This window comes from Spodoptera frugiperda, chromosome 25, assembly GCF_023101765.2.
Source record: "Spodoptera frugiperda isolate SF20-4 chromosome 25, AGI-APGP_CSIRO_Sfru_2.0, whole genome shotgun sequence".
In the NCBI taxonomy this organism is placed as follows: Eukaryota; Metazoa; Arthropoda; class Insecta; order Lepidoptera; family Noctuidae; genus Spodoptera; species Spodoptera frugiperda.
The window spans coordinates 1,958,325-1,975,460 of NC_064236.1; the positions used below are offsets into that span (position 1 = coordinate 1,958,325).

At 35.0% G+C, this 17,136-nt stretch overlaps 2 protein-coding genes across 4 annotated transcripts in view; both read right to left on the reverse strand.

Annotated features, from left to right (window-relative positions):
• LOC118265389 (protein SCAI) overlaps nucleotides 1–17,136 on the reverse strand; it is a 72,992-nt gene that overhangs the window by 12,476 nt on the left and 43,380 nt on the right. For all 3 annotated transcript variants that reach the window (XM_035578238.2, XM_035578231.2, XM_050704041.1), the window contains 5 exons: nucleotides 7,709–7,969; nucleotides 3,642–3,824; nucleotides 3,020–3,373; nucleotides 2,607–2,842; nucleotides 540–731 (listed from right to left, as the gene is read on the reverse strand). In XM_035578238.2, the coding sequence (XP_035434131.1) occupies nucleotides 540–731; nucleotides 2,607–2,842; nucleotides 3,020–3,373; nucleotides 3,642–3,824; nucleotides 7,709–7,806 (1,063 nt within the window). In that variant the 5' untranslated portion in view covers nucleotides 7,807–7,969. The remainder of the gene's footprint in view (nucleotides 1–539; nucleotides 732–2,606; nucleotides 2,843–3,019; nucleotides 3,374–3,641; nucleotides 3,825–7,708; nucleotides 7,970–17,136) is intronic.
• Nucleotides 8,801–11,298, reverse strand: LOC118265412 (uncharacterized). Its single transcript, XM_050704044.1, has 3 exons — nucleotides 10,879–11,298; nucleotides 10,744–10,784; nucleotides 8,801–9,540 (listed from the first exon to the last, which is right to left on the reverse strand). Exons 1-3 carry the CDS (start codon nucleotides 10,932–10,934, stop codon nucleotides 8,816–8,818), a joined length of 822 nt encoding a protein of 273 aa, XP_050560001.1. The 5' UTR covers nucleotides 10,935–11,298; the 3' UTR covers nucleotides 8,801–8,815.

The following is a 17,136-nucleotide window of genomic DNA, read 5'->3' on the forward strand; positions in this document are numbered from 1 at the left end:
AAGGTTTTGAATGTGTCCTATCCTAATGTTTCCTATGTTAATGAATTACCTACATATGTAACTACACATGAATGCAACAAATGTTTTTATTTGATTATCTTGTCAGCAATTAAAAATGACAAATTTAGTCGCGTCTTCTTCAACAAAAATCTTGTCTTCTCTTAATGAATTAATCGTGTCTGCAGTAGACACAGACACGGTGAAATTTCTCAACGTGGACAAGTTGCTTTGAGCAATCAATTTTAATTAATTTATATTGCATTTGCACGTCTCAAACTAGTTTTCAACTGCTGTCGAAAGCAGGCAAGTTCAAAAGTTAATGTCTGTGATTCTGGTAATTTCCGTTCTCTTACAAGTAAGAATTTAATTAAACATTTTTTCTATCAGGTTTTTGGTATCAGGTCAAAACATGTAAAACAAACAATCATATCTTGATATCAGGTCAAAACATGTAAAACAAACATAATAATAATTTATTCTGAAAAGTAAAATACAAATAAGTATGTTTTTGTTAGTTTCAATTATCAATTATGACTTACCATCTTCACAGTGATTCTTTGTAGGAGGAACGAGCAGTCCTTCCGCAGATATATAAAGCAGGACTACTCCATTACAGAGCAGGTCGTCGCAAGCACTAGCCAGGTACACAAACACCTGGTTCGGTGATGGTTTGAACAGCAAGTACTTATGGGGTCCCTCGTTTTTGTTTAGACCGCATTCTAAGTTATAGCCTAAAACAATTCGCGAATTGAGGGCTTAGGTGCCTTTAGTTTTAGTCTTTGTACACACCGCTATGGCAATTGACACGCACTTGTAACTGGTATTTGTATTAAGTAGATAGAGGTCTGTGCGTTCATGGGTAAGTATAGATGAAACAGAAATATAAATCGACTATTTACATGATTTTTCGATATTTTCAACTCAGATCAGATTATTATTCGGACCAGATTTCATATAGACTAAAGTTCGGCCATGACGTTTCACTAGTGTGACCTGTGTTTGCGTTTCTCTGGAGATGTAAATGGCAACGTTGAGCCAGGGTGGCTGCATTGATTCATCGTGGGGAATTAAGGTACCTATGTCGTCCTTTCTATGTCTATAACCAATTTAATCAAAGCTACAAAGAGTAGTTACAGTAAAATAGATTGGATATACGAAAGAGCTATTGTACCAAGCTCTTAGTAAAAGGTATAGTGACAGTGTTCACAAGTATGGGAGTTAGTATGTCTACTGGACGTTCATATCCCACACGTACGTTGCAAATTAATAAAATCAGAACTCACACACATTTTACCAATTTTACTAATATTATAAATGCAAAAAAATACAGTTTTCTTTTATGTGTTATGATTGTTACTTAACCACGTCAAACCTGCTAAAGGGATCGGGTTGAAATTCGGAACAGAGGTAGATTATGGCCTGTACTAGCAATGTATAGTATATACGCTAGTTTCTTGTCCGAACCCTAATCCCGAAGCCACTTGTTTAGGTTTTTTTTTATTTAGTGGTCCGAGATCATTTACATGTTTACTATATTATAACGATACATTTGATTAAAACGGTTTGATGCTTAGTAAGAACTTAACTGTACACATTTCTAAGCACTTACTGCAAACTGCAGCCGTTTTCAAATCGATGTACAGCTTCAATAACTGTATTCAATGGTTTATTCGCTTTTGTTCGAAGAGAAGTTCCTTTTATCTATTTTCTTAATAATATCCTGGCAATATTTCACAAAGGAATTGTCGACTAGGTGAACTATAAGTAGACTGCATTTTATTGTTTCTTTTATTCCTTCAACGTTAAATAAAAACTGTGTACACAGACGTCCCAGCCCTGGCTCAACGTTTTTAGGAAAAAAAGTAAAGAATAATGGCAATTCAACACGTCGTAGTAACATTATATTTACTAAGTTGATAGATTTGGTCATTAAAGATACAATTTCGAATTATGCTCCATATAAAATGTGTCTTTAAGGGCAAATCTACCATTACAAGATTCATTGATTTATCTAATCACTAGATTCAAGATTACGAGCGAGGATTGTATATATGAAGAGTCAACGACCGATGATGATTAGTGAATGGAATAATATATTTATATCCTACATATGTAACGCAAGCATTTTTTAAACATTAAATGTGTAACTGTATTTTAATTATGACTGTATAGAAGTTTGGACACCCTCTTGTATCCTGCACATTAACGCGGATTTTCAACAAAATTTAAATCTTTGAACACTTGGTAGGATGACAGTCACAACGTTTTAAGTCGGATTATTTAAGTCATGTTTATCTAATGAGGGAACAAACAACATGGTAACTTCGTTTGCGCTGATGTTATGACTTTTGCCTTTTAGTTCTTGGCGACATTTTGTCAATTCATTTAAGTACTGTGTCTAGCTACGGCTATAGAACTTTTAGTGTTCAAGTTGTTACTTTGTACACTCTAAGAAATAAATAGGAACATTCTATAGGGTCTTGTTTTGATCGTTGCAGTCAAATTCAATTGCACTAGCGCCAGCAACAATATTTCGCAGCTCATCAATTGGAAGATAACTACTTAATGATAACTGAAGCTTAATTCTAGTATACTATGTAATTCACCTTTGTTATTAAAAGCACTTGGTGTTGATGCGCAACGCTGTCGTGGTGACTCATCGTACAAGTGCTGAGCCTCGCCATTCGGCTCCCGTTCTAGAGTCTGCATCATTCTATACATGTCCATGGTCAGTTCAGAGAACTTCAGCTGAGTAGCATTACTTCCCACGATCAGAACTTCTTGGAGTATCAACGTCATCGCTGACGTCCTCTCGATTTGTGGCGTCGTTTGAGGACTAAGTCTGAAATATTACTTAGATTTTTAGTTTACCGTCAAGTGTTAATTCCTATTTATGAAGGACTGATATTTCTAAAAGGCAGGCAACGCATTTGTAACGCCTCTGGTTTCAAGTGTCCACTGGCGGTAGCGGCGATTGCTTACCATCAGGTCTGCTCGTAAAAAATCTTTGCCAACTTACCGGTGGGAGAGTATGACTATGAATTCTTGAGGATGGTACACAGTAACCACTGGCTCCACTTTGATGAAGCTTCTAACTTCATCAGCTACAATCCTCCACTCATTTTGATCATCTGGCTCATACGTGATGCCATACTCGCTTATTTGTTTATCAAGTTCGTTTAATAGATCCCGCACAAGTTTCATTTTCTTGAGCAGAAGGCTTGCGACGATGAATCGTGCATAATATCGGAGTTTTTTCACCATCAGCTCACATTTGTCTTCTTTGGAGGCTTGAGTGTAATAGCTCCTGCCTCGAATAGCGAAGTAGAAAGAGAATGCTTCGCTCAAGTAAGCTGTGTCACTCGTTCTTAAGCTAAAAATAGTTTTTAATGAAATGAAGTTATATTTTTATAATAACTATCGTAAGATATACTAAGTTAACTAAAAATCACGGTTTACTCATGAAAAATAATGGAAAAAAGCACTATTACAAGTAGGCTGCACGAAGTCGCCGTGTCTGCGCACGCTGTTCAAGATGAAGAGTCCCTCTGTGACTAGAAACTACTAGAGATTTTCTTTATTAATTTACGTGAGTAAAGAGTGATTTTTAGTGTGGTTGTATTGTCAAAACAAATACTTACTAAAAGTGGTAATAGAGTTGTCCTATTTTAGAAGCGATTTCTCCAATTTGCCAACGCTTAAGTCCATATTTACTGTCGAGGATCCCTCTGTGTTGCTGTTGGAACTTCCACAGCTTCGTGTACACGTCAAACGTCTTTCCAAAGTAGGAGTGCCATTGCTTGTGCCCATATTGTGGCAACTCACTGCAATTAATATAGAACTCAGATAAGAAATAACCATTAATTGATGAAATTGTTCTTAATGCCTATATGATAGAGATTTCCAATCTTCTTCTGGTCAAGGTCCAGTTTTATAATTTTTGTTAAGTTAGAAACCACTATTTAATTACTGTTACTTGTTCATGTGGTCTCGTACTCTGATTTTTACTATCGCGTCATTCATCTAATCAGTCAGACATGCTTAATGCTCAAGAAACATTCATCATCGATCGAATCAAACGAGTCCAAACTCGATGGAGTTGCATGGCTTAACTTATCTTTCCAGTTCTATCATCAGATCAGCTCAATGTAATGGTCATATGACTTATACATGCATGCAAAATTTCAGCTCAATTGGAAAACGAGAAGTGTATCAAATTTAACTTGCAATATTTGATTACAAACAAACAAAATAAATACTTATATATAATACATAACTGTAACATACATAATTAAAAGCTTGTAATAATGAAATAGTAACGTTTGGAATATTGAAATCAGTTGCTGCGCTCAGTATTCTATTTTGATGTAAGTTTGATTTGAATTTAAACGTGGTATTTATTGGACAGAACAGTGTTGTCTTGTGTTTATTTCCCCGAAGGGGTAGGCAGAGGTGCATCTGCACATTACGGCACATAATGCCACTGAACAGTTTACATCCACTTTACACCATTTGTGTCATAAGTCACGTGTAATAGGAGGTGAACCTATTGCCATACACCGGACACAATTCCAGAGTCCGTGCTACTACTGGGAATTCATTGAAAAAAGCCTGGTAAAACTTTGCGCGACCCGGGAATCGAACCCGAGTCCCCTAGTCTAGCAGTCGCATTAGCGACCACTCGATTAACAAGATAAATAAAGTTATAGTAATGATTAATGAGAATCTCCTCCTTTTTGGGAAGTCGGTTAAATAGTAAACTAAAAAGATAATAGTGGACTGAACCACCCATTAGTAGCTTAACTGTATCTTTATAATTATAATAGATACAACAAGAGAAATGCAAACAATTGGAGAGATTCTCATAAATATCCGGATTTGTGTAGGTATACTGTACCTACTATAGATTGTTATATTTTGTGCGCGGAGCGGGCCACGACGCGGGAGATGTAACAAGTGGCAGCACTCTTCGCTTCTAGCTATTATTCGTGGCCATTGTCTACTGAAATCGACCAACTTAGGTACTATTTCATCCGATAGTCACGATCTTAGGTACACTTTTAGTATTCAAGTATAATATTTAATAAGTTCTAATAAATTGTTTGAAAAAAAATATTGGTTATATATTATAAAAACTGTTATAAATAAAATAATGTAACAAGTGGAATATTTTAGAATACTATAAGTATTTTTATGTGGTGTAACTTAGAGTACTCTAAGATCGGGTTTCTTTGACCCTACAGGATATATTTTACCCAAACTTTTAGACAAATGAGAAGCTAATATACGCTTTGTTCTGAATTCCTATTCGTTATAGAATTTGGGTCCTATACTACTACACGATCGTGTTGGTACTAAATTTTTCAGTACACTCGATTTCAGTCAGAGATCAGATTCAGGGGTACCCTGTAAGAAGTATTCCAGTAAGTTAATCCACTAAGGACTCATTTCGGATGACATAATAGTAAACACAGGTGTTCGTTAAGTCTGGATTCTGTCGCTGCGTCTGTTCCTCATCGTACTCTACGGAATTATACCTCATATGAACGATGCCATGGAATAGAATGGCCACTACTCATAGCAAGTAGGTAAAAATAAGCACTAAGGGCTACACCCGAAAGACCAACGGTATGAGATCTGGCGTAAATATAATTCATTGTTTCTGATTTGCATAGAGGTAGTGGAACGTGTGCACAATTAACTTAACTCGGTAGCATCGTATCAGAAACTGAGAAAGTGAGGAGGATATAACCTCGTCAAAGCCTGAGCTACTGTCATGAGACCTGTCTAGCAGTCACGGAAACTGACCTGATACTTACTACACGATTAAGGACAACTTACGCCAAATCCAAGTTTTTGTCAACTGCTGTTTACGTCATGGTCATCATCATCAACAGCCTATATAAGTGGCCACTACTGATCAAAGTCCTCACACGGAGAAGGTTTGAGCATTAATCATGACCACCGTCAGCTCCTTGCGGGTTGGCGATTTCAAACTTATAATTAGAGGTTTTTTTTCGTTAGTTGGTCGAGTGGTCGCAAGTGTAACTGCTAGACTAGGGGTCTTGGGTCTGATTCCCAGTTTGGACAAAGAATTACAAGGTTATTTTCGGTTTTTCGAAAATCTCACAGTAGTACCACGGAGTTTAGAATTGGACTCAGTATATGGCAATAGGCTCATCACCTATTACATGGGACTTATAACACAAATGGTATACAGTGTGTGTACATTATAAAGTGGCGTTCAGTACCATAATGTGCAGGTGCACTTCAACCTACCCCTTTGGGGATAAAGGTATGACGTTGCATAACTGTTTGCATCAATGCCACGAAAGCCTGATTTAGTTGATATGGCCAGGCCATTCTGTACGAAGGTAAGGTTCTCTCATCCTTTCAGTTGCTGGATTTATAAATAAATAAATATTCTCAGGATTTTTTAGGGTTGAGCTTTTTAGGTTACTAGTTCTGATGGGTCACGTATGATGTGTCAGCTTAAATGGACCAATCGATTTGAGTGCAATGTACTGGAGGTAGTTGAGAGGTAAGTTTGATTTTTGTTTGGTGTGGTTATCAAGATTAAGAACCATCAATGAGTGAGTAAAATCAAAATTTCTTTTAGCCTAAACAAACAAACTTACGGGGCAAGCTACATATAATCGTTTAAAAACTAATTTTATGTTCTTTGCTCAGGAGTGTGTTCGGTATACGGCAATAGGCTAACGCTCACAGCTAATAATAATATAAGGAAATTGGCCAAATCGCTTAGGTTGTAGAAATTCCAACAATCGCAAAACATTATAATACTCTCATAGTTTTAACACTTATAGTTGCTAAAATTAAATTATTATTTGTCTCCATCGCGTATCACATAGGCCCCAGACGCATTGCGGGGCATATAGGTGCAGACGCATTATTATATCTAACTTAAGCAGTTGCGTGTGATGCTTCGCGTAGCACAGACGCGAGCGGCGGAATTACATGACATAGTTGTAGTATAACTTAACATAATGACACTGTTCATTGCGCGCGCAGTCAAGATTGAGAACTGGTGAAAGTAAAGCTCAGCCGCAATGTATTATCTATACTAATATTATAAAGCTGAAGAGTTTGTTTGTTTGTTTGTTTGTTTGAACGCGCTAATCTCAGGAACTACGGGTCCGATTTGAATAATTCTTTTTGTGTTGTATAGCGCATTTATCGAGGAAGGTTATAGGCTATAAATCATTACGCTACGATCAATAGGAACCGAGCAGAGCGGGTGAAACCGCGCGGAATTAGCTATATTATATAAACATGATGTGTTTCTTCACAAAAATAGGAGTATTTCTTCATCTCACTAGTTTGGCCTATCTCCTGATATTATTAAATCTGTGCTCTCCCTCTATTAGGTACAAAGGACTCCTAACACAACTGAAAAAATTGGACTGTGCGCAGGCGCATCTTTGACAATTCAATTAGAGATTAAAAGGTGTGATGTTATATTAAGATGGAGCTAAATGCCTTTGCAATTTCAGGATAATCTAGAATTTTGAAGAAGTTAATATAATGTCAGAATACATAGTGAATTAATTATTAGTACAAGCTTTTATTTAACTTGGAATCTATGTATGTATCTATGTGTGTAAAGTGGAATATCGTCAACCAATTGAGCTGAAATTTTATAAACACGTGTCGTTTGTATTGATTTTAGTTTCAGTTTGACACTCACCGTAAACCATTAAATAGTTGTTTTGATTTTTCCAGCAAATGACAAAATTCTATGATGATTTTACGTTCATGATCCTCTAAAGGATTCATCCTGCCCATCCGAATGTGTCTGCGATTCCTTGATGATTGAATTTCGGCGGCTGAAGGAAGCACTGGTGGAGACAAAACTAGTCTTCTGAAGATATGCTCATCAAAATAGTGCCCACAATGTTTGAAAACAGTTCGTCTTTAAAATATCTTTAGCAGTTCTGTGATGGTATTCCTGGTAAAACAAATAAAATAAAATAAGATTTTATTAAAAAAATAATAAGATTTGTGATTTTATTATATTTTATTTGTATTTTGGGCTACGATAATGTTCGCAAAAGCTATCGCTGGGCAACAGTTTTATTTTCTATAGGTTCGGGATAACTGGGGATAGGTATTTAATGTTGAATTGTTAAATAAACCATACTCTGAATTACATTTTATTTAATTGATGAACATTCATACACTATTCTACGTACACTTTTAACATGCAATTAAGATTAAGATTAAGTTAATTTTATAACAGATTACATACTTTATACAATTCTATATTAATTGAATAAGATCAAACTATTTAGTTCAATCAATTGTAAACATTCTGGAATCACATCGATGGATCTTAATAAATCATGAGACATTAATCTAAAAGTCAATTGTCGAGTTCTTAAATAAGTTTAACAGTTTTTTTAAATAACCTTAGACATAAGGAACACTTTCTTGTTATAGTTATATTAGTCCATTTTTGGATCCTTTGGAAGGAATAAGAAATAACCATATAGGTATGACTAGCTGCAGGGGCGCGATTTGTCTATTTAAAACTATTTACAAAATACACGTACTCACGCTAACTATACTTGATGTATAAAAAGCTATTTATTACATTTAATAAATTCTAACTACGTATTTTATTATTTTTATATACAATATTAATAATAGTACTATATGTTTAAGTGTTATAATCTTTTTATACATAGTACTAATAAATAGAAGTTTAAGTAAAGTTACTTAAACAATTTAAGTTTTTAATAGTTTAACACCAAAAACTTAGTTTTGGTTGCATGACAGCTTTAGTACTTTAATGCTACGTGTCTTCGATGACACAAATCGCGCCCCTGCGGGCTTTCATTGCTCGTCCGCTCTGATGTGCCTCAACAGGCACGAAGACGTTTACTCTTCGTGCTTGTTGAGGATGGTGACGATGAGGATGTCTGCCTTGGACATCCTCATCATCCTCAACAGGCACGAAGACGTTTACTCTTCGTGCTTGTTGAGGATGGTGATGATGAGTATGTCTGCCTTGGACATCCTCATCATCCTCAACAGGCACGAAAACGTTTACTCTTCGTGCCTGTTGATGATGATGATGATGAGGTTGTCTGCCTTGGTCATCTTCATCCTGAAAATTTGGGGGCGGCTGAATATATTCCTCTCTTTTGTATTGTCGTGGTTTCCTAGTTAGAGAGTCAAACTCTATGGGGCTCGGAGGTGGCGCAACACAGGGATCTGAAAAAGTTGTTTCCTCATAATTGATTTCTTCTTCTATACTTCTCTCTGAAGGCTGTGAATTCGTGCTGTGGCTTTCCATCCAACAACTAAAGCACCAGGACAGGGGGAAGCACGAAGATGTAAGCGAGTCGCAGCAGTCTAGTTCTGGCGTTTCGTCGCTGTCGTATCCTATTCTCGTTGGTGCTGTATCACGATACCGTGACTCTGGTTGTCTAAGTGTAGATTCAATTTGTGGCGTTTGTGAACAGTTGGAAGCCATGGGAAGTGTAGAAACTATTGCCGAGTTTTCTGTATATTGAGCTGTAAAATAATGTCACCAATTTAAATACATATTGTACTCCTTAATCTATATTATCAACTAATTTATGGAGATGGAACATCATTTTTGCTATCAATATCAATCAATTTCGCTTCATATTAGGTATGACTTTCGGAACTCGGAATATAGTTGGTGAAAAATTGGTCTTATATACCCATACATGGACCTAGTGATTGAAATTTAAACCCGTTTTAATGATGTGGATTATGTGTTTTTAGTCTTTTTCTTTTGTTTTGTATTTAGTGGATAACACGAAGAGAGCTTCGTTACCCGTTACTTGGCAGCCGGTTGCCCAGCCACCTAGCCAACTGCAGTCAACATGGATCAAATTCAATTTGAGTTGAGCTGATTATAATATTATAAGATTATTTAGACACCACTGACATGCGACAAAGGAAAACATCTTGAGGAATAATGGGCTTATAATTTCTAATTATCAGTTTGAAATCGTTAACCCGCATTGAGCAAGCGTGGTGATTAATGCTCAAACATTCTTCGAGAGGCCTTTGTGAGGTCAGCAGTGGCCACTTATGTGATACTTTTGATTAAACCTATAATTACATATATACCATTCGTTGTGGATCTTTTACACCTATAGTTATTGATATATTACTACGTACCTACTACTGTCATACATATAATTCAATACAAATTGCAAGAAACAACGATTTGACTCTTGTTAAGTAATGTCATTAATACAATTTTGTCTTGTATTTTATCTTTTTATTGTTTATCGCGATTGGTTGGCGTCCAATAATGAGATGTTGGTAACGTGTTGCAAGCCTCATTACTACGTGACGTGGCACAATGTTTTGTGTGATTCTCAAGTACATAAGTATTTCGGGGTGTAAACCTACTTAATTAGCATGATTTAATAATATTCAACATTTACTTTATTACTTAATTTCTACTAAAAAATATAGTAAAGGTTTCCAGGTACAATGTAACACCGTATTTTTCACCAATTATGTTCTGAATGCCATGCCGACTCCAACTGTAACTTATACTATTAAAAAGTTAAAATAACCTAATGTAGTTTCACCCGAGAATCGAACCCGAGACGCTTTGCTGGATCGTCGAGCTTACGATTGACAAAAATTATTTTGAAAATGGAAAGTTAGAGTTTTAATCACAATGCATCATCTAAACAACATATTTTTAAAATAAAATAAATAGGAACTTACGGTTTATGCACGCGGACAGAATCTGGCTGAGAAGACCGAAACTAGAACAAAACCAAATAACACAATGAATATTGCACGTTTTGTTAATTAATTAATATGAATAGTCACACCTAAATTTTAAGAAAATGTACTTACGGGTCCTCGTATGTCATCATTGCATTGGCATCTGAAGATGGGTCATATTCGTACATCTTGGCGAAATTAATTAAAAGAATTCCTCGAAAAAAGTTACTTTCGTAAAGTTTTTGGTCACTTTATTCCAGTTTCAACTTAATATTTCTTAGCACATGTGCACTTGACTTGAGTCACTTTTTTAATTTGAATTTTAAGAGTTGATTTTGTATGTCCACTTGAACTTGAAATCAGTTTTTGAATTCGAATTTTAGAGTTGATTTTTTATGTCCACTTGCACTTGCACTTGAATATAATAATTGAATTGAATACTTTTTCAAACTGAATGTTAGAGTTGATTTTTTATGTCCACTTGTATTTTTTGAGTCGGTGGCGGTTGAGGGTTGAGTCGCGAGTGAGCTCGATGCAGGTCCAGAACGAACTGACGACTGAACAGGTACTGCCACAGATGCAGTTTAATTCCTGAATTTAAAGGATAATTGTATTTACATTCGTCCAATGCATTCTCTCTATCGGTGCCCGCCTTTTCCCTGGCTCCGCCTACCTTACATGCTTCCATTACTATTTTATATATAAGGCTTGTTTACACTGGCCATCTATTTATTTAAAATATAGTATTCAAAAATTTTTCCCACGATTCGATTCTTTTTTATTTTATTTCCGCAGAGCACAGAGTTCATCTCCAAAAATCTGTTTCATTGTGTAGGTCCCTTTAAAGTCATTTTGTTAATTCGATTCATTTTACTTTTTAATATTTAATATTTTATTTATTTTCTACAATTTTTGTGTATATATTGTTATTTATTTACTTATTTTATTGTAAATGGTTAGAATCATTTGAATGTAAACTACTTTTTATTTTTAAATTACTCTCAAGTGGTGTGCTGGGATGATCAGGTGCAAGAATGTGATGGATGCTAAAGAAGTATGTTAGACGTAGAACCTACGTTGCGCTCTATGGGCTATTCCCTACCTTCTCGATTTTAAAAAACAATCTCCAGAATGAACTTAATAATCTCTTAATACTACTACTTAATACTTTAACCAAAAAAGTCTAATTATAATAAGTTAAAACATAAAATGAAATTATTTTGTCTTAGAAATATAATTAAGACAAATAAGATATTAGAAGTGATATAAAAATATTACTTACCATTGTATAATAATGAAGTATTCGTAATTACAAACAATTCGTCATGTTGATGATGATGATGCTTGATGTGTGAATGTGTGAGTTGTAGTTATGTCAAAGTATTTTTATAATAATTATCGTGAGACATACTAAATCAACTAAAAAGAAAATCACAGTTTACTTCCGTATATTAATAGAGAAAAGCTCTACTAATTTCGAGTCTCAGAGGGACTCTTTATCACGAGTAGCGTGCGTAGACGCGATGACGACTCGAAACTAGTCAAGTTTTGTCTCCATAAATTAAACCGTGATTTTTTAGTTAATGTCAAAGTATGTCTAAATAATATATTACTATACAAGCCTTGTTTAGAAATGATAACATTTTCAATTATTTATGTTCAACTAACGAGTATGAATAACGTTAACACAAGATTTTGTTGTGAAGATTCATTGTAATTAAAATAACCATCATTTTCGGGAGTCCTCATCTCCAGCAAGGATGGCACAAGTACCCTTCGGCAACTAGGGCTTCGTCGTAAGGATAATTTCTTAGGTAGCTCGACTGCTTTGCAGAAGAAGAAGACGGTTACCAAGTTCCTTTCCCTCCGCAATATGGACTGAATCAAAGTCGGACGAGAGAAGTCACTGCCGCTGATTACTTCCCTGGACACAAGCTATGCTCTGTCCAAGCAGGTCATATCACACTCGACGCTTCACGGTATCCTCTAGGTGGTGAGACAGGTATCTCCCGAAACTTTCGGATCCGGTAAACAGTACTTTTTTTGATACTTCTGGTGTTACAAGTGTGTATAGGCTTATGGTATGGTTTTATATATAAAATAGGTAGATATTAGCATAAAAACGTTAAATATATCAAGTTAAAAAATGTTGTATATTTCAAATATTATTAATGAAAATATATGATAGGACTTTTTTAAAAACAAACTATTACTCGTAGGTATTATAAGGACACGAGTTACAAGGGACTTTAAAAAAAACAAGCTATTATGTATTATAATGACAAGAATTAAACATACAACGCAATAGCGTATAGTTATATTTTATATAACCATTAAACTTTAAACCTTGCCGAAATTATTTTCTTGAAGATGAACTTGTATATTCACCAATGTACCATCACTAACCAACCATAAAAAGCTATCTACCAAAAAAGTATGTACCTTAATTATCTAGTTGCTGTACCCGCTTATTAAAACTAACGATCACATCTTGGTTTCATCTAGCTTCAAAGTTAGCAAAGATAAATTAAAAAAAAATCCAACTAGATGCGGCTACGTCGATTAATTACTAAGTTCCAATAGCTATCTGCCAGTCTGATCATCTCGTGTCGAGTTCAAGCCTTCAAAGAGGCTTCGAGTTTGCCACTGATGAGAGCAGTCTTACTTTCGGCGTCTAGATCCATAATTATATCATTATTGAAGGGATATGCATACATACATATACATACATTTTTTACTTTAAGTTACACTTTCTCTCAGATTTTAAATATTAAATTAGTAAGGCTACAGCATTTTTTTCCTTTGATATTTAGGTATGGAAGGGTTTATTCAAGGTAGGTCTTGATCCTGTCTAAACTGTATTATAGTTTAAATCGTAAGCTTTATTATATTGCTGAATTATTTTTCAATATCTACGTCGTATATCTTTTCTTTCTCTCTTTATCGCTTTAATTTTAAATTAGCGTATTATAATATTTTGTAGGCTTTTTGAGGTGGTATTAGAATCTTTGAATAAAAAGTGTTCGTGTAATTATTTAGACACTGAAACCATACAATATCGTAATTTAACGAGAGCAAGTTTTGGAACATGAAACTACGTATTATTTATTTTTAGGAATATATTAAGCATACATTGCATTGTTTACCATCCAAGTCGATGAAGTTGTTTGTCAACAGGTGTATATACCTACATCAAGAATCGCGGCGGTGTTCATGGATCACGTATTCATATGCGACACATTACATGCCGCTGAAAGATGGCTACTAAGTTTTAAGTTCTTTAAAAAACCGAACCCAGAATTTATATAAAATATTTTTTAAGCCGTCCTGTAAACTAGCCTTTATATACAGAGTTTATTAGAGGAAATGTAACAGGGAGATCTTGCTATCTCGCTCTTGGTAACGCCCGTGAGACCTCCCACCGATGCAGGTACAAACATATACATGTAATATACTTATATACCTATATATTTGTTTATTTATAGAATATACCAAGTATTGATTTTGGACATCGAAAGCAATTATATACTTATTATATGTATACATAATATATGTGGGAATTAACACAAAAATATCGCGAAATCAAAGTATTTGGACAGCAAAACTAGAACTGGATATCAGTTGCCGACGGACTGTTAATGTCGATGAAGACTTCCCGACACCATTACTGGCGATAAAATTTAAAAAATATCATGAAATATAATTACTTTCATTTCGAAAACTATCCGATATTTCTTATGTGTATATTTTTAATAGTGCGGATATTTGTCTGTAGTGTAAAGTGATATTTAATTGCCAAAAAACGAAAAGAAAAAGCGCATCAGGTCTTCGCCGACGCTTATATAAATTAGACAAAATGGCTATAAAAAATATTAGGAAATGAGTGCACGAGACGGTGCGTTTTACAGTTAAATCACCATAATTCAGAGGGACAGTTAAAAAACTATTTAGAGAATCAAAAGTAATCAATCCGTCAGTTGTCAGACTATTTACTATTTTCTTTTGCTATTATCTCCACGTTTGGCAGAAATGCTCAAACTTTCTCCACTGGAGATTCCACCGGATAACAAATATATAATTCTTTGGCCAGATTTTACGAGACCTTCGGTGAGAGTGGGGGCAGCCCGAAATATATTCTACTCTCTGTAAATAATATAATAGCCTACGCCAAAATTTTCATGAAAATATTTAGTAGTTATGAAATATTTCAATATTCGTTATGGTGGATTAGGAATATTAGCTAAGACAAACCCGCCTCAACCTTCCGAAACCGCTGCAATTCCTCTAAGCCAGGATCTACAGATGTTGTAACCATAAAAATACCGGAACACTGTATTCGTCTCAGGGACATGAATGACTGTCTTTGATCCCGCAACGAATTAAATCAGAAGATATTGCTGATTGATTTGATTTCAACCATGATCGCTCCACTGCAGGGCAAAGATCTCCGTACCCTCCTTCCACTCCTCATTGTTTAAAGCTTTTTGCGGCCAATCCTTGTCATAGATGTCACGTTCGACCCACCATATTCTTTTTGGTCAGAAGTTCTAGAAGATATTAGAAGTGGAGAAAGAAAACCACAGATTTTGGACATCGAAAGCAATTATATACTTATTATATGTATACATAATATATGTGGGAATTAACACAAAAATATCGCGAAATCAAAGTATTTGGACAGCAAAACTAGAACTGGATATCAGTACGGACTGTTTGTCGATGCAGACTTCCCTACCTACTGGCGTAATCATGAAATATAATTACTTTCATTTCGAAAACTATCCGATATTTCTTATGTGTATATTTTTAATAGTGCGGATATTTGTCTGTAGTGTAAAGTGGATAACAAAAAACGAAATGAAAAAGCGCCGAGGTCCGCCGACGCTTATATAATCAAATTGGTTAAAAAATATTAGGAAATGATGAACGAGCGGTGCGTACTTAAATCACCGGCTCAGACACGTACCCTAGAAAATAAAAACGTGTCAATCCGTCAGTTGTAACGACTACTTACTATTTTCTTTTAAATCACGGCTCTGGTCAGAAAACTGGAGATACCACGGACAATCATAACGTGTAATTCTTTGGTCAGTTTCTACGGGACCTTCGGTAAGCCGAAAGGGGTAGCCCGGAATATATTCTACTTTCTGTTGATAACCCACGGCTAAAATATTTTTAAATATATTTAGGAGTAAGGCGTCAAAGGTGAAATTTAGTTTAAATAACCTTTGATTACGCCACTATTCATTATTACCTGTAACTCTTAAATATTAATAAAAATACGAGTTAGTACCGTAATTCATTAAAGTTAATGGTATTTAAAGTACCTTTTACTATCTCTCAACTTCTTTTCTATTTTGTTTTATTGGGACAAGCCCAAACCAACCTTCCAAATAAGCTGCAACTCCTGTAAGCCAGGATCTACACAAGATACAACAATGAAAACACTGGAAAACTAAAGTCCAGCGCGTCGAAATAAATCAGAAGATATAATTAGAGGAGAAGAAAAAGAAAACCATAGTTTCCACTTGACTCATTACTCCAACTCGACTTCAACTTAGCATACTGTAAATTAGACCTATATTACTAAGTTTGGATGCAACCCTACCTCACGTAATGCAATGCAACCCTAATCACCCTAACAGTACTATCTATTTTAAAATACGTATAAAGGGATACACACACTCAATGCCGTCGAACCGCGACGGTTAATCATTGGGTATACATATTGTATGAAGTGTTTCGTGCTTGACTGCGATTCAACCGTACCCTAGCCGTGCACGGTGAAGTCACAATATGGTGTATCGTGAATCATCCTTAAAGCAATTGACCAAACATGGCAAAACAATTGTCAGTCTATATGTTTCAGTAAAATGTGGCATGAACGGAAAAATATATTAATTCAGTATATAATATTAATTTAGAAACTATTATTTGAAATACAAGCAGGCATAATCTTCATCTAGAACTGTATGTAGTTCTTTAATCATACGATAATTTTAGCTACGCATAAAAGTTTTTTGATGTGTTGAAATTTTAATTGCAAGAGATTATAACATTGTTTTAATCTGCGACTGTATCTACGAAATTTTTGTTTAATTACTTTTTCATCTTGTTTCATAAAAAACCCCTTTCTCCACCCTAGGATTTTCTCCTGTGTCAAAACAAACATACATTTCATCTAGATACAAGAAATTGTGGATCACATAACAAAACAGGAAAGAAAAAACAATTTTTTATTACACACCCGTAAATAAATACTAATAATAAAAAAAACCGCAAACATTTGTGTATAGATAATAATAATTTTACTAAAAGGAAAATAAAATGACTGGCAGTAATAAAATAGCGTGGATACATGCCCTTGCCGGGCCATCAACATATCATATT

Bases quoted from the DNA above. Each gene is read 5' to 3' on its own strand.
- LOC118265412 (XM_050704044.1), bottom strand. From the start codon at position 10,934: ATGTACGAATATGACCCATCTTCAGATGCCAATGCAATGATGACATAC. The intron at 10,785-10,878 runs GTAAGTACATTT...GTTTTGTTCTAG, and splicing joins ATGATGACATACGAGGACCC to TTTCGGTCTTCTCAGCCAGA. The intron at 9,541-10,743 runs GTAAGTTCCTAT...ATTATTTTACAG, and splicing joins TCTGTCCGCGTGCATAAACC to CTCAATATACAGAAAACTCG.